Source organism: Macaca nemestrina, chromosome 18 (genome assembly GCF_043159975.1).
Source record: "Macaca nemestrina isolate mMacNem1 chromosome 18, mMacNem.hap1, whole genome shotgun sequence".
In the NCBI taxonomy this organism is placed as follows: Eukaryota; Metazoa; Chordata; class Mammalia; order Primates; family Cercopithecidae; genus Macaca; species Macaca nemestrina.
Genome location: NC_092142.1, coordinates 68666722 through 68693486, shown reverse-complemented (window position 1 = coordinate 68693486; position 26765 = coordinate 68666722). Strand labels below are relative to the sequence as shown.

The following is a 26765-nucleotide window of genomic DNA, read 5'->3' as shown; positions in this document are numbered from 1 at the left end:
GGGTAGCCTTACTTTAAATAATTGAGAATCCTCTTAACTAAAATGAAAAATTAACAAAAGTATTTAGGCATAAACATGTAAATAAACATGCTAAATGGTTGTATTTCCATCAGCTCACTAAAAATATTTGCTTAAATAATTAACACTCATTTTTTTTTCATGTCTTTCTCCTCCCTGATCATCTCTATGATTATGACATTCTATGGTTTGTTGCCCAGGAAATGGGATGGGTTTGTACAGACAAATATGTCTCTACAACATGGTCACAAATTGAATACGAATAAAAATCAGAAATCTGCTTCACTAAGAAACACTGCTAAAAATTTCTCACTTCAAATTGTAGTTTTAAAAATATTTGATTTTCATACTAATTTGTATCTATGGGCTGCTTATATGTACAAAACAAATATAACCAATTATTAATTTGAGAACATTTTATATGCTCTAAATTATACTGTTAAAAAAATTTAGCCGATACTAAAGGAAAAAACTAACATTAATTAAGCTAGACGCTATACTAGGCAATTTAATGCACATTGGCTCACTAAATTTAAGAGACAGCTACATTTTAACAGGAAGAATATTAAAGTTTAGAGAGGTAAAATCCCTTGCCCAAAGTCATAGAACTAATAAGTAGCTAAGTTGGTATTCAAATTTAAGCTCAGCTACAAAACCCACTTTCCCCACACTATCCCAGACTACCTCCATGGGAGGCAAAAATCTTCTCAAGTCAAACTTAAATATTTAGGGCCTTTTTAAAGTAGACCATAAAATGTTTGTTACTGGTTACATGTGTATTTCACGATGGCCACTTGGCTCTGGATAAAGAACACTAACACGAATGCAGAAAGTATTATTTCTTCTACTGTGAGACTTTTTTAACTTTTTTTTTTTTTTGGTTTCTTAATTTCAGCATTAGTTTCTCTTCTCTACAATGGGGAAATTAATATCTTTGCTGTCCAATTCCAGAATTATAAAGATTTAAAGATGATATATGTGAAATCACTTCAAAATCTACAAAAACACAGAATATTTTGTCTTAAAATGTTATAACACACACACACACACACAAAGCCAAAAGTTGTCTAAAGTAAGTGTAAGCTGTTTAAACTAATCTACAAACTCTATTAACATTTCCAGAACTTTCTAAAACCCCTTCTTCTAAGCACAGCTCAATCATAATCACTATTACTTGGCTTTCCTTACCCTTAAGTATAATTCAGTAGTAATGGCATCAATGATTTTGCAATAAATAATTAACATATCATTTTGAAATGCTCAGCATATAAATGTTCTAAATTCTGAATTTTCAAACTAATTATGTGTTTGGTGTCACTCTTTTATATTCATGTTAATGTTTGGGCCTTTTCACATTCTATTTTGTGTATAAAAAGCTAAAATGAAGGTCTGGAATTCTAAAGTAGAACACTCAACACATAATTTAAAATGATTTTTTTTTCAATGTTTCTCAAAGCAGATATAATAGCCAACAAGCACATCAAACGCAGCAACAAAATCCATTGAAACATTCAGCTGCTCTAGAAGAAGGATCAGACTCTTAAGGAGAAAACGACATTGTGTGAGTTTGCAAAGTTTCATACTTTCCCCTTTAAACTCCATTTCAGAGAAACCTTTGCATACTAACACAATATGCTTTAAAATGGTACTTTGCTGACCTTCCAATAGTCCAGCTCTATGAAAATTCTGTGATGGGTGTAACTTCAGAGAATCTGAAAAACACAAAAAGCATTAGGTACTTTTTATGCTGAATGAGGAAAAAAATGCCAAGGATAGCATACATCTCTTATATAACCGCAATGTGTGTGTATATATATATATATATTTTGTGTGTGGGGGGGTGGGGACGGAGTTTCGTTCTTGTTGCTCAGGCTGGAGTGCAATGGCAGGATCTCAGCTCACCACATCCTCCGTCTCCCAGGTTCAAGCGGTTCTCCTGCCTCAGCCTCCCGAGTAGCTGGGATTACAGGCATGTGCCACCACGCCCAGCTAATTTTGTATTTTTAGTAGTGACGGGGATTCTCCATGTTGGTCAGGCTGGTCTTGAACTCCCAACCTCAGGTGATCCAACTGCCTCGGCCTCCCAAAGTACTGGGAATAAAGGCACGAGCCACCGCGCCCGGCCAACTGCAATGTATTTTTAAGCGCAAAGCCCATATTTGTGAATATATTCCCCGCAAAAGAGGCTGAATTGTCTCTATATTGGACTCTAAGCTAAACTTAGATTTTCATAAAGTATGTTTCATGGAAAATTATCTGATGATTACTGCCCAAATGGTGATAATGTCTTGACTATTTTTAGCATTCAATTCTAACACATTAGCCCTGCTTTAATAATCATCTCTTGATATGCCTTTTTTTTTTTTTTTTTGACATTCAAAACTACTATATTTCTAAAGTACTTCAGGTAATGTTGCCCAGAAAACATCCTACAGGATGGTGGCTGCCAACTAAAGTCACTGGAGCAACAGACAGTGGCTACAGTTACTAAGTAGGACTCTGTGTACAAAATCAATGGTCAGTCTGTAAAGTCCAGTACCTTTCAGAGTAAACCATCTCACTCTGACTCACTTACACAATTTAGATACACTAGTATGAAGGTGAAGTCCCTTTTTTGGAGGGGGTGGAATAAGCAAACGGATGGATACATCAAACCAAAAGCAGAAGAAACACCTACATTTTTTTTCTTCATACGCTGAAATGAATAGTTAACAACCCAGTTACGTCTTTTGCCCCCTCCCGGTGGTTTAAAAAGCGGTGAAGAGCGCAGTGGGAGTATTTTGGTTTCGATGCCCCTTGCACAGGGAACCTGTTCTGACACATTCTTGTGGTGTCCAGTATAGGAATTTCACCTGAGTAGAGATCTGCTCCAGTGCTAATATTTCAGATGCTGGGAATCCCCTGCAGGCCTTAGCCAAAAGAGTTCTTAAATGAAAAATCTCTGTCCTGAGCTCCCTCCTGCAACCAGCCTTTGAACAGAAAAGCAGAGAAAATTCTCAAAGGACAGCGTCTGTGCCTGGGCTGGTCCTCCCGGGAGAGGAGAGGAATAAAACCAATCCAGAGGGGGCACCCCCATCTTTGTAAAGGAGAAGGGAGAAGTAATTAGAATGCCACGGAGGTGGGAAGAGAAAAAAAAAAAAAAGAAAATTCGGGCCCTTTCCAGCAAGAAGATGACGAGGAAAGGAAGAACGCCTGGTCGAGGGGGGCTGTCCCAACATGGGGAGGGAGTGGACTAGGCCGGAGGGAGAGGGGGTGGAACGACGGCGCACAAACAAGCTGGAAGGGGAGGAAAATGGTGACCCTGCACCCAGAACCGGCTCCAGGCCACGCCGCCCGCTTGGGGGCAACTTTGCTGGGGAGGAGGGTGCCGGTAAGAGAAGACGCGGCGACCCCATCGCGGTGGCCCCAAAGCGGGGCCCAGTCTGGGGCCATCCCCGAGCCCGGGAGGCCGGGGCCGGCGGCTCGCGGAGCCTGGCGGGGCCGGACGGGCTGAGAGCGGCTGGGAGCGACCGATGCCGCAGAGCCCCGGGGGCCGACGGAATCTGGGCCCCGAGCGGCCGGCGGCTCCGCGGGGGAGGGGCCGCCACTGCTCCGCCCGCCCCCTCCACCGTCACCCCGACCCCTTCGGCCTCTGCCCGCTCCGGCCAGAGAAGCCATCGGGATCGCGGGTCAGCGGCCCCGGGCTCCGACGGGGACCCCTCGCCTTCCCCGGCCCTGTCTCCCCGCCCCCACGCCCCACCCCCCAGCCTGACTCACCTCGCGAGTACAGGGACTTGGGCGATTCCAGGTCTAGGTCCGCGCTGAGCAATGAGATGAAGTCCGAGGGCATCGCAGCTCGACCCAGCCCGGCCCGAGGGCAGCGGGAGGGGGGGAGCGGCGGTGGCGGCGGCACCTCCTCTCCGAGACCGCGGGCACCGAACCGGGGGCGACGAGGCGAGGGCGGCTGCAGCTGCCTCCTCCTCGAGGGTAGTGACTTCCACCGGGCCGAGGACCGAGGAAACGATGGCGAGGTGGAGGGTGAACTCCACGGGGACTGATTCTTGGTGGCCAGGAGAGGGTTCAGGGCGGGGAAGGGGAAGGGAGAGAGCCAAAGGGTCCGTTTCGTGCTTCTCCTCAGCGAAAACTGACGGTCGCCGCCACCGCCGCCGCCGCTGACAGGAATCTGAGCCCCGCCCCCCGTGGGGCACGGCGCAGGCGCGGAGGGGGGGCGTCCGGGAGCGCGGAAGAGCCGCGGCGGCCCCCGGAGGGCGGGGAGGCGCGCCAGGGAACAGCAGCAACAAGGGCCTCGCTTCCTGCCGCCGCTGCCCGGGTTGCTGTTCCCGAGCCGGGGAAGGGCCCCGCTGCCAGAGTGGGAGGGAGGCTGGGAGGTGGCCGCGCGCTGGGGCCCCGGGGAGGGAAAAGGTATTTGCAACGACCTGGTGGCGGCGAGCCTGAGGCGGCCAGCCCCGCGCCGAACCGAGCGCAGGAGACAGAGCCGGGGCAAGCGAGGTGTCCCCGCGAGCCGGAGACGGACCCCAGAGGCCGGCTATGGACGGGCCTGGCTAGCCCAGGGTCTCGCAGGGGGCCGGAGTGTCATCGCCCGGACAGCCACCAACCCTTTGGGGTTTTCACAGCAGTGTCTACAAAGGGACTGTCAAACCCATTTCTTAATTAGGAAATGGCAAACGGTATCCCAAAAACCTCGAGTTATTGATTTTTAATTAAAGTACTTTCTCCCCCAACACTCCCCTCCCACCTTTGGAGACTGACATTTTTTTTAGAAAACGGTCTCTCTGATTGTGCTGGGGCATCCGGGTTATTCGGAGTGGGACATAGAACACAATTAAAAAATTGGATCATGTGAATCCACCTGGCTGTTTTAGAGGAAAAATAAAAAGTAAAAAGCAAATCTCAGCGCTACTCATCCAAACAGTTTTTCTTTTTTCTTTCTTTTTTTTTTTTTTTTTTAACTTTCGTATTAGGCAAGGATGGAGGAAGAACGCGTTTGAGTTTTTGCTCTTGCTCTTCTGTTCGTGGAGCCAAAAGTTTCCGTTGCAAAAATTTAAAATCCTCACTCACACCGCAGAGCGTTTCCTGATTCTAATAGACTTCTGAGAAATTTTTAATCGAGTTATTGAAATATCAACTGGAGTACAGGGTGTACATCTTGGAAAGTAATTTTAATCTTGTGTGGAATACTGATGCCAGTAGCCACGTGGGCAAGGTTAAGCTATTCGAATTGGTTTCTTTGTTTTTTGTCTACAAAGATAGTTACAAATCATGAAAATCAGTCTGTTGTAATGTGTGTGTGTGTGTATATACACACACGCACATATACATATATATATAATTATAGAGGCTTTTTCCCATGAGATTGAGCAATTCTCGGGACCTGGAGTGCTAGGGTCAGGGTAAGAAGCTCTCTGCAAAGGAGGGCCCAGTACAGAGGTCGCTGAGGCAGGGCCCTTTACAAAGTTTCACCTGTAGACCTAGAATTTAAACATGTGTCATCAGAGCTCACCTATCTTTCCATCTCAACAGTTGATTCAGGTTGCCCAATTGTCTTCACTGAATTCTGTGTAGTAATCAATCCTGTGAACATTTTTCTTTTGTCAGAGGTTCAGAAAGCTTTTCAAAGCCACCCCAAGATGCCAAAGCAGAACAAGAAACTACCCTCAAATTTCCATCTCTGCTCTATGGTGTTGTGACAAGTCCCAAGGGAAGTCCCTTCATAACTGATAAGAGCCCACTCATTTGAGAGAGGAAGATTGAAACCTCACATTCCCCAACAGGCCAAGGCTTACTGAAATCCTACAGCTTTTGAATTGGAGTAAACACACCTCTTGGAGACCACCACCCCCCAATCCATTAGTCAATACATAGGGTAGCGGAGAAGAAATGCAATTCACCACCCGATACTAAGAAAACTGAGTGAATCACTCTGAGCAGATCCCATTTCCCCAGACCGATGTAATCACTTAACAAACTTAGGGTATAGGAAATCCCCAGTATGGTTCTGACCCTAATTAACTAGTCAAGAACTGGCAAGGCCTCTTCCTTTTTTTCTCTCAATCCTTCTCTGCCCTTTTGTGAACTTTTTTCCCCCCATTGAGGCTTTGTTGTGTATGTTAATCAGATTTCCCCTGATTAGGTAAGAGCAAAGTGAAGACAGGCCTACCAAAGCGTGGCTTGACCTAAACTGAATTCCCTGAGAGGGATTCTGTGGGCTCAGGCCTCACTCACCTCGTTAGGTCCTGCATTAAGCATGGATTGTATCTAAATAGGTATTTGAAAAATCAGCGTCCACAACCACCCCCTGCACCTGTCTTCTTACAGAGACATATTCTTTTGTTTGTTTGTTTTAGACAGAGTTTCACTCTTGTTGTCCAGGCTGGAGTGCAGTGGTGTAATCTCAGCTCACTGCAACCCCTGCCTCCCGCGTTCAAGTGAGTCTTCTGCTTCAGCCTCCTGAGTAGCTGGGGTTATAGGCGTCCACCACCATGCCTGGCTAATTTTTTGTATTTTTAGTAGACATGGGGTTTCACATGTTGGTCAGGCTGGTCTCGAACTCCTGACCTCAGGTGATCCACCCGACTTGGCCTCCCAAAGTGCTGGGATCACAGGCATGAGCCACTGCACCTGGCCTATATTCTTTTTTTTTCTTTTCTTTTCTCTAATTTTTTTTTTTTTTTTTTTTTCGAGACAGAGTCTCGCTCTGTCGCCCAGGCTGGAGTGCAGTGGCCGGATCTCAGCTCACAGCAAGCTCCGCCTCCCAGGTTTACGCCATTCTCCTGCCTCAGCCTCCCTAGTAACTGGGACTACAGGCGCCCGCCACCTCGCCCGGCTAGTTTTTTGTATTTTTTAGTAGAGACCTGGTTTCACCATGTTAGCCAGGATGGTCTCGATCTCCTGACCCCGTGATCCACCCGTCTCGGCCTCCCAAAGTGCTGGGATTACAGGTTTGAGCCACCGCGCCCGGCCCTTTTCTCTCTTTTTTTTGTTTTGTTTTGTTTTTTGTTTTTTGAGACAGGGTCTTGTTCTGTGGCCCAGGCTGGAGTGTAGTGGCAGCGTCATACCTCAGTGCAGCTGCAGAGCAAAACTCCTCCCGGGCTCAAAGTGATCCTTCCACCTCAGCCTCCCAAGTAGCTGGGACTACAGGCACGTGCCACCACACTAGGCTAATTCATTTTTTTTTTTTTTTTTTTTTTGGTAGAGACATGGTTTTACTATATTACCCAGGCTAGTCTTGAACTCCTTTTTTGCAGAGACATGATTTTGCTATATTGCCTAGGCTGGTCTTGGACTCCTGGCTTCAAGCAATCCTCCTTCCTCCGCCTCCCAAAATGCGGAGATTATAGGCATGAGCCTTTGAGCCTGGCCCAAGACACCTTCTTCGAAAAACTGCTTAGATTGCTCGTTTTCTTGGCCATACTTTGCAATAGCACAGAGACCTAGATTTTCATTTTGTCTTTCAAATTTCAGTGACTGAAAACACAAATAAATTCATTAGTAAATAGTGTTTGCTCTGATCTCATCACAAAATAAAATGTGACCTGCATGATATTCAAGGTTATCAGAAATAACACCTGATCACTGTGTCATTAGTAAATTATACGCCATTGTTAGTTCCAATGATATTTCCCTCTGTGGTCATTTACGTCTCAGTTGCATCCCCTTTTCTTTGATATTTGAAATAGTCTAATGATATATTTTTTAAACTACCCCTTCAACTATATACCTTTATAAAACTTCCTCTGGCCGGGTGCAGTGGCTCGCACCTGTAATCCCAGTACTTTGGAAGGCCGAGGCAGGCGGATCACTTGAGGTCCGGAGTTCGAGACCAGCCTGGCCGACATGGTGAAACCCTGTCTCTACTATAAATACCAAAAAAAAAAAAAAAAAATTAACTGGGCATGTTGGCACGTGCCTGTAGTCCCAGCTACTTGGGAGGCTGAGGCAGGAGAATTGCTGGAACCTGGGAGGCAGAGGTTGCAGTGAGCCAAGATCACACCACTGTCTCAAAAAACATATATAAATAAAATAAAATAAAATTTCCTCTGTATACAACAAAAAGTAAAACTTTAAGCATGTAAAATTTGGAAATTTCCTCTTTTTTTATTTATTTATTTATTTTTTGAGACGGAGTCTCGCTCTGTCGCCCAGGCTGGAGTGCAGTGGCCGGATCTCAGCTCACTGCAAGCTCCGCCTCCCGGGTTCACGCCATTCTCCGGCCTCAGCCTCCCGAGTAGCTGGGACTACAGGCGCCCGCCACCTTGCCCGGCTAGTTTTTTGTATTTCTTAATAGAGACGGGGTTTCACCGTGTTAGCCAGGATGGTTTCGATCTCCCGACCTCGTGATCCGCCCGTCTCGGCCTCCCAAAGTGCTGGGATTACAGGCTTGAGCCACCACGCCCGGCCAGAAATTTCCTCTTATTGAAAACGATAATGGGACCATGGAGCTAAACGTACAGCAGATTTAGTAGTTTGTAGAATTCCTTCATATTACTTCCTGATCATATATTACCTTCCCTAGTCACTTGATTAAAATTTCGCGAGAACCCAGATTCAACTACAACACTGTAGATTATGCAACCGAATGGCAATTTTTCTGTTGGTGGTGTGTACTTTAACCTCTCCTGGACTTGTTTAGGCACTTTGTTAATTGTGCAGCTGGACTGACTCTAAATGAAAGAGGTTCAAATATCAGCCACTGAAAAGGAATTAAATAAACTCATACAGAGCAGAGTTTATTTAATCTTGCTGTCACAAGATCTACAAATCTTTGTCATTGTAATACAATTAAGCTGTTAAAATAATTTTAGTCACACATATATTGTAAGGAAGCTGCTAAACAAACACAAAATCTGAAAGGAAAATTTCCAGAGCAATTCAAGTCAAAAACCAAAGAAAAGTTTAGACCATAATTATTTTTGCCCCACCATGGGAGCACTCCTTAATACTAATGGAGAATTGATCGTGGTGGGATAGTAGTGACTCCTTTTGTGCTGGAATTGTAATCAAATTCCTATTTGAATATGTTTAAGTGTCAATTTCCACCCATATAACATGTTCTAGCAAATATTTCCTTTTGTTTTTCTTTGAGACAGAGTCTCACTCTGTTGCCCAGGCTGAAGTACTGTGGTATGAACATGGCTCACTACAGCCTCAACCTCCTAGGCTCAAGTGATCCTTCTGCCTCAGCCTCCTGAGTAGCTGTGACCACAGGTGTGTGCCTCCATGCCCGCCTAATTTTTTTTTTTTTTTTTTTTTTTTTGTAGAGACAGGGTCTCACCATGTTGCCCAGGCTGGTCTCAAACTCCTAGGTTCAAGCAATCCTCCCTCCTCAGCCTCCCAAAATGTTGGAATTGAAGTGTGAGCCATGGCGCCTAGCCTCACAAATATTTGTGAAAGCAAAATTAGTTTATATACTATTTAGCATCAGGTTTCAAACATTCTCACTCCTGGCATCTTCTAAAGTGCCCAAAGATTAGCATCAGGCATCCAATTCACTTTGTTCACTTTGATGGCATACTTCTTTAGTTCATGAGTTAGTCTCAGTCAGAGTTTGCATCTGAAGTCTTATAGAGACCAGTTAAGACTCTCAAGATCTAGAGTAATTGCAAGTCTTGAGAAACAGTGCAATCATTTTGAATCTAGGGGACTCAGTGAGCAGGGAGCAAGGAGATAAATACCAGAGCTTTTTTTTTTTTTAAGTAGAGACAGGGTTTCGCCATGTTAGTGGCCAGGCTGGTCTCAAACTCCTGACATCAAGTGATCTACCCTCCTCGGCCTCCCAAAGTGCTGGGATTACAGGTGTGAACCACTGCACCCAGCCAATGCCAGAGCAAAATGAAGGATAAATTAGGGAGGAGAAATTTTAATGGGAAAATAGAAATAGTTGATCCCGCTTAACCCAAGAAAAGAAGGAAGATAATGTCTCCAGATCTTCACTAGGCAGGTTACACATGAAAACTGCAAGCAAGTCCTTATTCACACTGGCCTACGACCATTGTGGAGACCACCACATTGCATTTGCTACAATGCTCTTTCCCCCACGTAATCATGGTATCTATTATGCATAGTAACCCCACCTCAGCTGTGATATTAGTTTGACCAAGAGTATGAGTTAGTAAAGGTTGTACAATTTCTCCTTACCCTCTCTCTTAATTCAGGGAGTTTTAACCTCAGAGGTCCATGAGTTTGCTTCAAGGCATCTGTAACCTTCCTAAACTTGTATGCAAATTTTGACAAGCGTCTCTTTTCTTGGGACAAAGGTTAAAATTTTGGCCTTCTTAAGCTTTCTGAAAGAAAGACTCATCACCCAAAAAAGATGAAAAAACTATTCCTCTACATGAAGCAGAATCGTTCTTCTCTCATTCCACAGTGGGTGCCGGGAGCTGTGCTAGGTGTAAGAGATATAAACATTTTACACGGCCACGTGCGGTGGCTCATGCCTGTAATCCCAGCACTTTGGGAGGCCGAGGTGGGTGGATCACTTGATGTCAGGAATTGAGACCAGCCCGGCCAATGTGGCAAAACCCTGTCTCTACTAAAAATACAAAAAAAATTAGCCAGGCATGGTAGTGCGCACCTGTCCCAGCTACTTGGGAGGCTGAGGCATGAGAATCACTTGAACCGAAGAGGTGGAGGTTGCAGTGAGCCAAGATGGAGCCACTGCCCTCCGATCTGGGCGACAGAGGGAGACTGTATCTCAAAATAAATAAATTTGTAAACGATATAAAGATTCTTAAAAGACGAATATAAGAAGTACACTTAGCATTGTGATAGGTGTTATGCTAGAAATCTGTACAGATATCTAGAAATAAAGGATCAGTTTGCTTTCTTGGTGACCTGAGAGAGGGGAAGGAGAGGAAATGTCATCTCACATACCACACTCTTCTCTTCTCCCACTACCAGAGCTGGTATCTCTTCACTTCAACCACCGTTTCCTACAGGGGTCAAAAGAGGTTAGACAGCCCAGCCATGGTGGTTCATGCCTGTAATCCTAGCACTTTGAAAGGCTGAGGCAGGCAGTTCACGAGGTTTTAGGAGTTTGAAACCAGCCTGGCCAACATGGTGAAACCCCATCTCTACTAAAAATACAAAAATTAGCCGGTTGTGGTGGCGGGCGCCTGTAATCCCAGCTACTTGGGAGACTGAGGCAGGAGAATCGCTTGAACCCGGGAGGCACAGGGAAAGGTTGCGGTAAGCCAAGATCGCACCACTGCACTACAGCCAGGGCAACAGAGCAAGACTCCATCTCAAAATCTAAAAAAAAAAAAAAAAAGGAGGCTACACAGTTGCAGGACAAAGTCCTGACATACAAATGTTTACAGTGCAATGCATCACAGGTATTACTTGTTGATGCAAAGATTCCGTGAAATACCTGGGCTTCGTTGGACTTTGTCAGTGGATGGTCAAAGAAACATTGAGTGTCTTTTTATAGCTTTGTGGAGGATTGGTTCAATACCTAGGTTAAGGATGCAATGATAAAATAATTGAATTGGTCATCCACAACTAAGCCCCAGAATTAAAAGGCTAAGCTGAAGTTACTGGATAAACTATACTGATTTTAGAAATAACATATTTCACCTGAGAAGTATTTGTTTCAGCTGCATGAGGAAATGTGGACTGCCCCAAACATGGGAAGAGACATACCAGGGATTAATCTGCCTCGAGGTGTTAGAATCTAATTATAAAATACGAACTTACAGAGAATATTTATCTGTTCATTCAGTTTCTCCACCTGCAAAATTCTTATTTTAGTTTCAAAGTCCAGCTCAGATATTACTTCCTCTGTGAATTCATTCCAAACCTTTCCAAGCTATATTAGTCATTCTCTCTTCTGTGTTCCTATAGCATTTTGTTCAAATTGCTGGCATAGCGATGATCACACTGAATTACAGTCCCTGGATCCCTCTCTGATATAGTGTGAACGCACTTGGTCATATAGTATCAGAGAAAGTAAAAATAAAACACAATTCTTGCCTTAAATAGCTTATAATTGATTGCCAGCACACAGCTTTAGCACCCAGACAGAATGAAACAAATGTTACAATAGCCATCTGTTGACATGTTAGTAAGAATTTGACATTGGGTACAGAGATGAAGAGAATAGAAGAAGAAGTAAGAAACTCGAAAGGTAAGAAAAGGGCAGAGGTAAAGATCTTAAACATTAGGCCAAGGATTTTGTTCTTTATCCTGAAGGCACTGGGGACCACTGAAGATTTTTTAAGAAGAAATGACCTGACCAGAGCTCGCATAAACTGGCGGCTGAGAGCCTAGAAAGAGAAACCAGCCAGGAACCAATGAGGCCTGAAAGAGTAGAGCAGGAAACAAAATGTAAAGAAGGAATTGTATTTGTAAAACATCCAAGTAGAATCGGAAGAACTGAGAACTGCTCAAATGTTGAGAGTAAGGAAGAGAGAAAAGTCTGAAAAAGGAGATGATGAGTCAAAGGTTTGAAAATTCTACCAACAGGTTCTTCATCATTGGAGTCTGATATGGTTGAATGTTTGTTCCCTCCAAATCTTAGGTTGAAACAGAATCCTAAGACCAGGCATGGTGACTTATACCTGTAATCCCAGCACTTTGGGAGACCGAGGCAGGAGGATTGCTTGAGGCCAAGAGTTCAAGACCAGCCTGGGCAACATAGCAAGACCCACCTCTATTTAAAAAAAAATTAAAATATTAGCCAGGTGTGGTGGCCTGTGCCTGTAGTCTCACCTTCTTGGGAGGCTGAGGCGGGAGAATCACTTAAGCCCAGAAGTTCGAAGCTGTAGTGAGGTATGATCCCACCACTGCACTCCAGCCTGGGCAACAGACTGAGACTCTTGTGTCAAAAAAGTAAGAGAAATGGAGTCTCCAAAGTTGGAAGTGAGGCCTGTTGGGAGGTATTTGGGTCATGGGGGTGGATCCCTCATGAATGGCTAGGCTCCTTCCTTCTAGTAACGAGTCCTCGCTCTGAATTCACGCAAACTCTGGGTGTTTAAAGAGCCTGGCACCTCCTCCTTCTCTCTCTTGCTCCCTCTTGCCATGTGATGTGCCTGCTCCCACTTTACCTTCCTCTATGAGTAAAAGTTCCCCGAGGCCTCACCAGAAGCCGAGCAGATGCTAGTGCCATGCTTCATGTACAGTCTGCAGACTCAGAGTCAATTAAACCTCTTTTCTTTATAAATCACTCGGTTTCAGATACTTCTTTATAGCAATGCAAAACTAGCAGAGTCCGATAGCTTAATCCACCAAAAGAAAATTTAACAGAGAAGCAAACACCACCAAATACAAATCACTCGAGAGACTTTATACTTTTTTTGTGTTTTTTGTTTGTTTGTTTGTTTGTTTTTTTGTTTTTGAGATGTAGTCTTGCTCTGTCACCTAGGCTGGAGTGCAATGGCCCTATCTCGGTTCACTGCAACCTCTGTCTCCTGGGTTCAAGCACTTCTCCTGCCTCAGCCTCCTGAGTAGCTGGATTATAGGCGCCTGCCACCATGCCCAGCTAATATTTGTATTTTTAGTAGAGACAGGGTTTCACCACTTTGGTCAGGCTGGTCTCAAACTCTGACCTCAGGTGATCCACCTGCCTTGGCCTCCCAAAGTGCTGGGATTACAGGCGTGAGCCACAGTACCCAGCAAGACTTTATACTTTGTTACCTGCAACAGCAAAGACTCTACTCAGAAATGATCCTAGACTTACACTTTGCCAGTAGGAAATTTAAGTGAACATAACTTGCTGGAAGTCAGAGAAAGGGTAAACTGGTAAGAAACAAAAAGAAACAAATCTGCATGACCATGCATTCCCAGTTTTCGCTCCATACATACTTGAGCACTAATTTTTAAGCCTTTATATGCTCACTTTCATAACTAAGTGTGGAGGAAGTTCAAGAATCCTACAGGCCAACAATTCTAAGGAAAGAGAAAACAAGCTTGTAGAAGGAAAAAAAAAAAAAAGCAGCCATATGGCTATGTCTTTAAAGAGGATCAGTTTGCAAACCTTCCATTCATGGAAGACTTGGGTAATAATGGACCTGAAGGTTATTCTGTAAGGCCTGGACTAGGCACCAAAATATTTAAAAACTAGATACAGTACAGGCTGAGGGTAATCTGAACTCAGCTCTGACAACCTGACCTGATCAGGAGGAATCAGTAGATCATCTGCGCTTCTGAGCTATTAAATGAATACTTTTTTTGAGTGCAAACAGAATTTGAAAAAAAAAGAGAAATTCAGAAAGAAATGTTCAATAAGAACGTTCAATAAGAGAAAACGTTCAATAAGAGAAAAAGCCTGTAGACAGTTGCTCCAGCAGGCTTTCCTCCAGAAGCAAAGGAGAAGATGTAATCTGTGTTACTATTCATGAGCAGGTCCACCCTAAACCGCAGATCAGACTTGAGCTTCACTGTTGGGGACCATCTTAAGGTATGGTGCCCAGTGATTTCTAATTTCTTCTAGATAGACTTGGTATATTCTCCATGATACTCACATACCTTAATGGTGATAAGCTTCCAAAGGAACATGTGATCATCCATGTGATCGAAGGAAACATCTGATATTTCTCATGGATGCTACATATACCTATTTAGGATACATTTTTCAGAGGCTATTTGACAAAGTAGAAAGTGAACTGACTTGGGGCCAGGCACAGTGGTTTACACCTATTATCCCAGTGCTTTGGGAGGCCAAGGCGAGAGGATCCCTTAAGCCCAGGAGTTTGAGACAGCCTGGGCAACATAGCAAGACCCTGTCACACACACACACAAAAAAGCAAAAGTTAGCCAGGTGTGATGGCGCACACCTCCAGCTACTCAGGAGGTTGAGGTGGGAGGATCCCTTGAGCCCAGGGGTTCAAGGCTGCAGTGAGCTATGATTGCAACACTGCACACTCCAGCCTGGTTAACACAGTGAGACCCTGTTTCTAAATAAATAATAAAATGAAATTTAAAAAGAAAGTGAAGTGACTTGGAGCACAGAGTCCTAAATTCTAGTTCTATTTTGGCCCCTACTGTGCACAGGAAGTGAGGCATTCCCTGCTTCTCCTGAGTAGTGTGACTTTCCTCCAGAGAGGAGTTTTCACTTTCTACAGGACTTCATCCTGGGTGAGGTAACGCTGGAGCTGCTGGCACCACCTTGCCACAAAGAGGAAAGAGCCAGAAGCAGACTAATTATGAGGAGCAAGAGCCGAGAGATGGGGAGAGAAAAACCAGAACCTGAAAGAAAACAAAACTGGAGTCTCTGGAGGAAGCTATGCCTGACTTCAATTATCTGAATTGATAAATTCCCTTTTTTTTGTTGTTTTTTTTTTTTTTGCTTAAGAGGTTGTTTGTATTGGGTCTTCTGTCACTTGAAAGTAACACAGAAGTTCTTAGCACAAGATAACCTGTCCAGGTTTATGGGACTTTCTTGGGCCTCCATCCCTTCTCTGTGAAATAAGTGGCTTAGGTTATTTATCAGGGAAGGATTGTGTTTAGCTGCCGGTAACAAATACCAGTAGCTTAGAGGTTTTATTTTTCTCATGCAAGAAGTCTGGATTTAGGCAATTGATATGGTTTGGCTGTGTCCCCACCAAAATCTCATCTTGAATTGTAGCTCCCATAATTCCCACATGTTGTGCGAGGGACCCAGTGGGAGATCATTGAATCATGGAGGTGGTTTCCCCCATTCTGTTCTCCTAGAAGTGGATAAATCTCACAAGATATGATGACTTTATAAGGGGAGACCCCTTTCACTTGGTTGTCATTCTCTCTTGCCTGCCACCATGTAAGACGTGCCTTTCACCTTCTTCGCCAGCCATGTAGAACTGTGAGTCAATTAAACTTCTTTTTCTTTCTAAATTACCCAGTCTCAGGTATGTCTTTATCAGCAGCATGAAAACGGACTAATTCAGCAATCCAGGGCTAGTCTCACAGCCCCACAATGCCATCAGGCACATAGGCATCCCTGTTAGCCAGCCTGAGAGGTGGCACTTGTTCTCATACTCAGAGGATGGCTGTCCCCTCTAGGCATCATGTCTGCATGCGAGGCAGGAGGAGCAAGAAGAAAGGGGCCAACACACACAGTGGCTTCGACTTGCATCTCATTGGTCAGGACTGTCACATGGTCACTATCTGAAAGGGAGGCTGGGAAATGTGTAAGTTGGGTACATTGTAAATGTGTTGTAAAAGTTGTAAATGTGTTGATGGGTACATTGATACTCTGAACAAAATTGAGGGTCAGTTTGCAAGGAAGTGGGGGGAGAATAGATGTTGGGTAGACAATGACAGTATCTGCCACAGAATGCATAATACCAAAAGTAACCTCTTTCTCAGAAACTCTGTAATTCTAGTCTTCTTTCCATTTTGTTTTACTTAGTCATTTCCTAATGGAAAAGAGCTAAGTATTTTATGGAAAGCACATTTTTAAAATCCAAAGCATTGGAGAAGTAGAGGTATGTCTCATATATTAAACGACAATACATTTGTGTGAGATATCAGATTACAGTCAAAATTGCTTCACATTTATTATATTTGTCCAGAAATGTTCTTAAACTCTTAAATTCCAAACTTCAGGAAACTTATTCTCACTAATCCCAGCTATTCAGATATCTTCTTTTGTTGAACTAAGTTACCTGAGTTGTCCTTCTAATTTTCTAGTCCTGGCCGGGTGCAGTGGCTCACACCTGTAATCTTAACACTTTGGGATGCCAAGGCAGGTGGATCACTTGAGGTCAGGAGTTTGAGACCAGCCTGGCTAACATGATGAAACCCCACCTCTACTAAAAAATTACAAAAATTAGCTGGAATGGTGGCATGCACCTGTAATCCCAGCTACTCAGGAGGCTGAGGCAGAATTGCTTGAAGCTGGGAGGCGGAGGTTGCAGTGAGCCGAGATTGTGCCACCGCACTCCAGCCTGGGCAACAAAGGAAGTCTATCTCAAAAAATAAATAAAATAAATAAGTGAACTAAGTTACTGGGGTTTTCCTTCTAATTTTCCAGTCCTTCTCAAATGATTTCATAGCCTTGTGTTTCATCTGTCCAACTAAATTGTAAACTTGTCTAGAGCAGGACCCAACACTTAGCACAGTGCTGGATTCGTAGTGAGTAATGTTTCAGCAATGAAAGAATGAATGAATAATTGAAATCTGAGTTTCTATTTCTTTTCACTCCGCAGAACTCTGCCTTCCATGCATGCTTATGAACTGACCGCCTCTAAGAGTCATTACCAAGGCAATTTGTATCCTAGGCAGCCAGCTTCAGAAAGCCTTTTATTTTCTGCCCTCAAATCCTCTCCACCATTATACATTCAGCTGGCCCCGCAAGTGTGCCCTGACCACTTCCCTTTGCCTAATTGTTTCACCTAGGCCCCTTCCCATTTTATCAGATTAAAGGACTTACCTTCAGGAAATTCTCCTTATGTCTAAATTAAATTCTGTACACAGCTATTTCCTCTTCCTTTGCTCTCTAAGTTGACAGAACGCAGCAGGTAATATGTTTATCAACGCTTTAGAAAGGCCTGAGTGGCTTTTTCTCATAAAAAATAAGGTGTGTGGGGGTTATACTTCAAAAACAATAGGTATTCATTGTAAAAACAAAAAATAATCACTGAAAATATAAGTAAGTAAATAAGTAATAATGATTCAAAACCTCACAAACTATCACACAGAGAATATCATTTAGTACATATCTTTCAGAAATTTTTTCTGAAAATTTGCATTTTGCATTATACAAAAAATTTGCAATGTATATTTTGCATTACATGTTACAAAAATTGGCTATACTATATGCACTATTATCCTGCTTCCTGATTTAACTGTGAACATCAGTCCACATCAGTTAATATTCTTAATAATGTGTGATGGCAGAAGACTATTCCATTGCAGGAAATACCTTATTTACTTAATCTACGTTTGGCATTTAGTTTATTTTCTTTTTCAGAAACCTTTGTAGGCTGGGCATGGTGGCTCACGTCTGTAATCCCAACAATTTGGGAGGCCAAGGGGGGCGGATCACTTGAGGTCAGGAGTTTAAGACCAGCCTGGCCAACATGGCGAAACGCCATCTCTACTAAAAATACAAAAATCACCCAGGCATGGTGGCGCACGTCTGTAATCCCAGCTACGCGGGAGGCTGAGGCAGGAGAATCACTTGAACCTGGGAGGCAGAATTTGCAGTGAGATGAGATTACACCACTGCACTCTAGCCTAGGCGACAGCGTGAGACTCTGTCTCACAAAAAAAGAAAAAAGAAGAAGAAAAAAAGAAACCTTTGTAAATACCACTGAAATGAACATCCCTGTAGCTAAACCTATGCTTGTGGCCTTTTCCTTAATTATTCCCTTTAGATATGCTCCTCAATCAGATTTGTTTTGATGACCAATAAGGAGTAGCAATACACATTTCATATGAAATGTAAGAGAGTGAAGCAAACCCACAGTAGTACTTTACCATTATTTTGGGACCTAAAATGTATTTGGCTTGCAGGCTCCAGGGCTTACTCAGCAAAACCTAATGCAGTGGTTTTAAAATTTATTGTTGTGGCACCACACCTGGAAATCTGAGCTTTCTGCAGAACACTGAAGAAATTCTTATAGGGAAACTTAAACATCATAAAACATATAACATCCTACTAAACCAGATACCATCCTATTGCAGCATCTAGTATAGACAAGCATGAGGTATCCATTTAAAGAAAAACACGTTAGAGAAGATCACACCACTGCAATCCAGCCTGGGCAACAGAGCAAAACCGCGTCTCTAAAAAAAAGAAATAGAAAGAAAGTATGGCCCATTAATTAATTATTTTTCTACTTTAAACTAGAAAAAGGCTGGTGCAATCTGATTTGGTGGAGCTCAAAAACCACTAGTGCAGGTGGTAAAAAGCAGAATATTTCATTTTAGTCTCTATTCTGACACTTTTTTTTTTCTTTTTGAGATGGAGTTTCCCTGTTGTTGCCCAGGCTGGAGTGCAGTGGCACAATCTCGGTTCACTACAACCTCCGCCTTCTGGGTTCAAGCAATTCTCCTGCCTCAGCCTCCCGAGTAGCTGGGATTACAGGCATGTGCCATCATGCCCGGCTAACTTTGTATTTTTAGTAGAGACGGGGGTTTCTTCATGTTGGTCAGTCTGGTCTCAAACTCCCAACCACAGGTGATCCACCCAACTCGGCCTCCCAAAGTGCTAGGATTACAGGCGTGAGCCACCATGCCTGTCCTCTGCCACTTATGAAATACATAAATCTCCTAATCACTCTGAAACCTCAGTCTTCCCCTGTGCAAAAGGATTTAATAACAATATCTGTGTCATAGGGAAAAAACGAGGTGAAGTGTGAGAAAATTCTTTGTAAAATGTAACACTTTGACACAAACGTTAACAGCAGTTGTTATTGTAGTTGATGAGGTATTGAAAACTTTAGGCTTGATTGACTGTAATCCTAGCACTTTGGGAGGATGAGGCAGGCTGACCCCACCCAGGAGTTCGAGGCCAGCCTGGGCAACACGGCAAAACCCCATCTCTAGAAAAAATACAAAAATTAGCCTGATGTGGTGGCAGGCACCTATATTCCTAGCTACTCAGGAGGCTGAGGTGGGAGAATCACCTGAGTCTGGTAGATCAAGGCTGTGGTAAGCCATGATTGTGCCACTGTGCTCCAGCCTGGGTGACAGAGTGATATCCTGTCTCAAAAAAGAAAGAAAGAAAGAAAAATTTAGGCTTTACTGGAACTGAGCTTCTAACAAAGATCTGACAACATAAATAAAATCCTAAATATAAGAATGCAATGATTTGGCCAGGTGCTATGACTCACACCTGTAATCCCAGCACTTTGGGAGGCTAAGGCAGGCAGGTCACTTGAGGTCAGGAGTTCAAGACCAGCCTGGCCAACATGTTGAAACCCCGTCTCTACTAAAAATACTAAAATTAGCAGGGCATGGTGGTGGGCGACTGCATCCCAACTACTCTGGAGGCCGAGGCAGAAGAATTGCTCGAACCTGGGAGGCAGAGGTTTCAGTGAGCGGAGATCACGCCATTGCACTCCTGCCTGAGCAAGAGAGACTCCGTTAAAAAAAAAAAAAGCAGGTTCGGGTTTATTTTTGCCTGCTACCTTTTAGTCCCTGTTCATATAACCCTCCCCGAGCCCGCTTTTTTTTTTTTTTTTTTTTTTAACGGAGTCTCTCTGTCGCCCAGGCTGGAGTACAATGGCATGGTCTCAGCTCACTGCAACCTCCACCGTCAGGTTGAAGCGATTCTCCTGCCTCTGCCTCCCGAGTAGCTGGGATTACAGGCATGCCCACCATGCCCAGCTAATTTTTTTTTTCTAGTTTTAGTAGAGACAGGGTTTCACCATATTAGCCAGGCTGGTCTTGAACTCCTAACCTCAGGTGATATGCTGCCTCAGCCTCCAAAAGTGCTGAGATTACAGGTGTGAGCCACTGTGCCCAGCCAAAAGTATGTATGTATGTATGTATGTATGTATGTATGTATGTATGTATTTGAGACAGAATTTCACTCTTGTCTCCCAGGCTGGAGTGCAGTGGTGCAATCTCAGTTCACTGCAACTTCTGCCTCCCAGGTTCAAGTGATTCTCCTGCCTCAGCCTCCCAAGTAGCTGGGATTACAGGCGCCTGCCCCGATGCCCGGCTAATTTTTGTATTTGTAGTAGAGACAGGGTTTCACCATGTTGGCCAGGCTGGTCTCAAGCTCCTGACCTCAGGTGATCCTCCCGCCTCAGCCTCCCAAAGTGCTGGGATTCCAGGCGTGAGCCACCATGCCCAGCCAAAAGTAGTTTTATATTCGTAAGTTTTATAGATTGTTTTCCTTTAGAATTTCCATTATGACTCATAATACATCATTTTAAATAAAATTTTAAATGTGTAAAGAACAAATAGTGTCTCTCCTTTGTCTTATTTTTTCCTTCTATTTCTTTAAAGTTTGTAATTACATGTGCAAATCAATTTAAAGAAATTCATCCCAGCTTGAGAGTACTTAGAGTTCTGTGTCCTTTAATCAGCTTATTCCTGCTCAACTTTCAAAAATATTTGTAGTTAGACAGAAAACATATTCTAATCTATGTTCTAGAATTAAGCATTCTATCTTGGTTAGAAACAAACACCAGGGCCAGGCACGGTGGCTCAAGCCTGTAATCCCAGCACTTTGGGAGGCCGAGACGGTTGGATCACGAGGTCAGGTGATCGAGACCATCCTGGCTAACACGGTGAAACCCCGTCTCTACTAAAAAATGCACAAAAAACTAGCCGGGCGCGGTGGTGGGCGCCTGTAGTCCCAGCTACTCAGGAGGCTGAGGCAGGAGAATGGCGTGGACCCGGGAGGTGGAGCTGAGATCCGGCCACTGCACTCCAGCCTGGGCAACAGAGCGAGACTCTGTCTCAAAAAAAAAAAAAAGAAGGCCGGGCGCGGTGGCTCAAGCCTGTAATCCCAGCACTTTGGGAGGCCGAGACGGGCGGATCACGAGGTCAGGAGATCGAGACCATCCTGGCTAACACGGTGAAACCCCGTCTCTAATAAAAAATACAAAAAAAAAAAAAACTAGCCGGGCGAGGTGGCGGGTGCCTGTAGTCCCAGCTACTCGGGAGGCTGAGGCAGGAGAATGGTGTGAACCCGGGAGGCAGAGCTTGCAGTGAGCCGAGATCTGGCCATTGCACTCCAGCCTGGGTGACACAGCAAGACTCCGTCTCAAAAAAAAAAAAAAAAAAAGAAACAAACACCAGATAAATAAATGTTATAGGGGCCAGGCACAATGGTTTATGCCTGTAATCCCAGCACCTTAGGGCACCTATGTGGGAGGACCTCTTGAGACCAGCCTGAGCAACATAGCAAGATCCCACCTCTATAAAAAAAATTTTAAATTAAGCTGGGTGTAGTGGCACGCACCTGTAGTCCTAGTTACTTGAAAGCGATGCAGAAGGATCGCTTGAGCCCAGGAGTTGGAGGATGCAGTGAGCTATGATCATGCCGCTGCGCTCCAGCCTGGGTGACAGGGCAAGACCCTGACTCAGAAACAGACAAAAATACAGAAGACAAAGATGTTTTCCTCTCAGTGCTGCTATTTTATATTGTCCTAGAGGTTCTAGTCAATGCAATATGAAAAGGGTTGCAAAGTAAGGAAGAAAAATCTTTGTTATTTACAGTTGAAATGTTTATCTACGTAGGAAGTCCAAGAAAAATATTAAAGTAGTTCAGCAACTTGCTGGCAAAGACATTCAAAAATGTAGTTAATTATAAAAAATACAATTTCGAGAGCAACAAAAACTATGAGATGCCCATGAAAATATAACCAAAGATGGGAAATACTTTTTGTTGTTGTTGTTGTTGAGATGTTGCTCTAAACAGGCTGGAGTGCAGTGGCGCAATCCCGGCTCACTGCAACCTACGCCTCCTGGGTTTAAGCGATTCTCCTGCCTCAGCCTCCCAAGTAGCTGGGACTATAGGCGCATGCCACCATGCCTAGCTAATTTTTGTATTTTTCGTAGAGACAGGGTTTCACCACGTTGGCCTGGATGGTCTCGATCTCTTGACCTCGTGATCCTCCCACCTCAGCCTCCCAAAGTGCTGGGATTACAGGCGTGAGCCACTGTGCCCAACCGGGAAATACTTTTAAGGAGAAATTTACAAAATGTTTATTGAAGGACACAAAGGAAAACTTAAAAAAAAATAGAGCTGATGCTATGTTCCTGAATAGAAGGACTCAATATTACAGAGTTAGTCTATCAAGACATTATAACACCAACCAAAATTCCCAGAGGACTTTTTATGGCGCTTGACAAACTGATCCTAAATTTCATATGAAAGAACAAATAGGACAAAAATAGCCAAGATAATTTTGGGGGAAAAAAACACAGAGGAGGGAACTCGACCTGCCAGATAAGAAACATTTATCATAAAGCTGTATTATTTAAAAAAACAATGCAACATTTGTTTAGGAATAGACAAAGATTAAAGGAGCAGATAAGCCAGAAACAGCTTAAATACATATAGAAACTTGCCGTAAAATAGAAATGGCTTTATAAATCATTCAGTGGGGAAAAAAAAAGAAAAATGCAATGGTGCTAGAACAATTATTTGTACAATCCCCCCCCCAAAACTAATTAGTTCCTTACATAGATAAAAATAAATTCTAAATGGATTAAAAATTCAAAAGGTGAAAAGCAACATGTAAAAATGTTTGGAAGAAAATGCAGAATGTCCTTATGGCATCAGAACAGGGAAAGATTTTCTAAAGACTCAAAAGTACAGAACATAATGAAAAATTTTGTACTACATTAAATTCAAAATATCTGTATACAAAATATATTATAGAAAATATCAAAGGATAACATATAAACTGAGGTTATTTACAACTCATTTACCCAGCAAAAGATTAATACACAAATATAAGTATATCTTGAAGATATTTCAGGTTCAGTTCCAGACCACAGCAATAAAGTGAGTCATATGAATTTTCTGGTGCATATAGAAGTTACGTTTATACTGCACCATAGCGTATTAAATGTGCAACAGCATCATGTCTAAAAAACTGTACATACTTTAATTAATCAATTATTTTTTTGAAACGGAGTTTTGCTCTTTTTGCCCAGGCTGGAGTGCAATGGCACGATCTCGGCTCACTGCAACCTCTGCCTCCTGGGTTCAAGTGATTCTGCTGCCTCAGCCTCCTGAGTAGCTGAAATTACATGTGCACACCACCGTGCCTGGCTAATTTTGTATTTTCAGTAGAGACGGGGTTTTGCCATGTTGGTCAGGCTGGTCTCAAATTCCTGACCTCAGATGATCCGCCCACCTCGGCCTCCCAAAGTGCTGGGATTACAGGCGTCAGCCACCGTGCCTCTCCCATACTTTAGTTTTAAAATACCTTATTGCTGGCTGGGCACAGTGGCTCACGCCTGTAATCCCAGCACTTTGGGAGGCCGAGATGGGTGGATCACTTGAGGTCAGGAGTTCGAGACCAGCTTGGCCAACATGGTGCAACCCCATCTCTACTAAAAATTAAAAAAATAAAAAAAATAAAAATCAGTCGGCCGTGGTGGTGGGTACCTGTAATCCCAGCTACTTGGGAGGCTGAGGCAGGAGAATCACTTGAACTCAGGAGGCGGAGGCTGTAGTGAGCCAAGATCGTACCACTGCACTCCACCCTGGGCAACAGAGCTAGACTCCGTTTAAAATAATAATAATATAAAATACTTTATTTCTAAAAAATGCTAACAATCATGTAAGCTTTCAGTGGGTGGAAATGTTTTTGCCCGTGGAGGGTCTTGCTGAGATGTTGATGGCAGCTGATTAATTAGGGTGGTGGTTGCTGAAGGCTGGGGTGGCTGAGGCAATTTCTTAAGACCACAATGAAGTTTGCCACATCAATCCTTTCTTTCTCTGAGAAATCTCCAGATTTCTCTGGAGCATTTGACACTGGGTTTTTGTTTTGTTTTTAGACATGGGAAGTCTCTCTATGTTGCCCAGGCTGGCCTCGAACTCCTGGGCCAAGCAATTCTTTCTCCTCAGCCTCCTTAGTAGCTGGGACGATAGGTGGACAGCACGGTACCCAGCTTGTGATGCTGTTTGATAGCATTTTACCCACAGTGCAACTTCTTTGAAAATTGGAGTCGGCCGGGCGCGGTGGCTCAAGCCTGTAATCCCAGCACTTTGGGAGGTCGAGACGGGCGGATCACGAGGTCAGGAGATCGAGACCATCCTGGCTAACACGGAGAAACCCCGTCTCTACTAAAAAAATACAAAAAACTAGCCGGGAAAGGCGGGCGCCTGTAGTCCCAGCTACTCGGGAGGCTGAGGCAGGAGAATGGCGCAAACCCGGGAGGCGGAGCTTGCAGTGAGCTGAGATCCAGCCACTGCACTCCAGCCTGGGCGACAGAGCCAGACTCCGTCTCAAAAAAAAAAAAAAAAAAAAAAGAAAAAAAAGAAAATTAGAGTCAATCCTCTCTAATTGTGCTGCTGTTTTATCACCAAAGTTTTACGTAATAGTTTAAATCCTTTTGCTGCTGACCAGGTGCGGTGGCTCACGCCTGTAATCCCAGCACTTTGGGAGGCTGAGATGGGCGGATCACCTGAGGTAAGGAGTTTGAGACCAGCCTGACCAATACAAAGAAAGCCCGTCACTGCTAAAAATACAAAAATTAGCCGGGCGTGGTGGCGCACACCTGTAATTCCAGCTACTCGGGAGGCTGAGCCAGGAGAATCGCTTGAACCCCGGAGGCGGAGGTTGCAGTGAGCCGAGATTGCACCACTGCACTCCAGCATAGGCGACTTTTCTGTCATTTGCAACCTCATTGGGTCCTGACTGACCCATCTAGAAATTATCATCAAGTTAATCTAAATCAACATCCAGTTTTTTAGAAAAGGAAAAAGGCCACAACTATTAAGCAAAGGCAAAATGCCTAGACTGAAGGCCCCAGAGGCCAATCAAACCACAACAACCAACATTTCTGCTGTTTACAATGCACAAACTATTCCAGATAAGTCTGTTGATTGAAGCACAAAAGCAACAAATGAAAGAAGTGAAATAAATGTAATCTTAAAATAGAAGAAGATATTTTATAAATTAATGTCTTACAAACTCTATATTCATATAAATCAGCTCAAGGTGAAGTTTTTTCCTTTTGTTTTATTTAATTTTTTTTTTTTTTTTTTTTTTAAGACGGAGTCTCACTCTGTCACCCAGGCTGGAGTACAGTGGCACAATCTCGGCTCACTGCAACCTCCGCCTCCTGGGTTCAAGCGATTCTTGTGCCTCATCCTCCTGAGTAGCTGGGACTACAGGCATGCACCACCATGCCTGGCTAATTTTTTGTATTTTTAGTAGAGACAGGGTTTCGCCAGGCTGGTCTCGAACTCCTGACCTCGTGATCGGCCCACCTCAGCCTCCTAAAGTGCTGGGATTACAGGCATGGGCCACCATGCCCAGCCTTTTGTTTTATTTTAAAATAGGAAATATCTCAGCTGGGACCAGTGGATCACACCTGTAATCCCAGTACTTTGGGAGGCAGAAGGATAGCTTCAGGCCAGTGTTCAAGACCAGCTGAGGCAACAGCAAGATCCCATCCCTACCAAAAATTAAAAAATAAAAATTAGGGCTGGGTGTGGTAGCTGATGCCTGCAATCCCAGCACTTTGGGAGGCTGAGGCAGGCGGATCACTTGAGGTCAGGAGTTCAAGACTAGCCTGGCCAACATGGTGAAACCCCGTCTCTACTAACAATACAAAAAAGAAAAAAAAAAAGTAGCCGGGTATGGCGGCACACACCTGTAATCCCAACTACTTTGGAGGCTAAGGCAGAAGAATTGCTCGAACCCGGGAGGCGGAGGTTGTCCGAGATTGTGCCACTGCACTCCAGCCTGGGCTGCAGAGTGAGACTCCATCTCAAATAAATAAATAAATAAGAATAAAAAGTAGCTGGGTGTGGTGGTGTGCATCTGTAGTCCCAGCTACTCAGGAGGCTGAGACAGGAGGATCACTTGAGCCTAGGAGTTCAAGGCTACAGTGAGCTATGATGGTCACTGCTCTCCAGTCTGAAAGACAGAGAAAGACCCTGTCTCAAGAATAATAATAATAATAATAATAATAAATTTAAAAGGAAGTATTTAAAATATACAGAAAATAGATGCCACATATCCACAATCCAGATTTAACAGATGTCAATGTTCCGTATATTTCTTCATATTGTTTTCATATTTTTTAGAAAGAAAAAAGATATATACATAACACCTAAGCCTCATTTCCTATTCTTTGTTCCTTTCTCCCTCCCCTTAGAAACTACTATGCTAGGCCAGGCGCAGTGG

At 43.8% G+C, this 26765-nt stretch overlaps 1 protein-coding gene and 1 long non-coding RNA gene across 8 annotated transcripts in view; one reads left to right on the top strand and one right to left on the bottom strand.

Annotated features, from left to right (window-relative positions):
- The window catches only part of LOC105491350 (nuclear factor of activated T cells 5), a 141735-nt gene extending 137751 nt beyond the window's left edge, over positions 1-3984 (bottom strand). For 5 of the 7 annotated variants that reach the window (XM_071084837.1, XM_071084838.1, XM_071084839.1 and 2 more), the window contains exons 1-2: positions 3775-3984; positions 1677-1730 (exon numbers count right to left, since the gene is read on the bottom strand). In XM_071084837.1, the coding sequence (XP_070940938.1) occupies positions 1677-1730; positions 3775-3847 (127 nt within the window). In that variant the 5' untranslated portion in view covers positions 3848-3984. The remainder of the gene's footprint in view (positions 1-1676; positions 1731-3774) is intronic. The other 2 variants (XM_071084842.1, XM_071084843.1) reach the window with 1 other exon arrangement.
- LOC139359904 (uncharacterized) overlaps positions 1-26765 on the top strand; it is a 102758-nt gene that overhangs the window by 27623 nt on the left and 48370 nt on the right. The gene's annotated exons all lie outside the window — the stretch shown is intronic.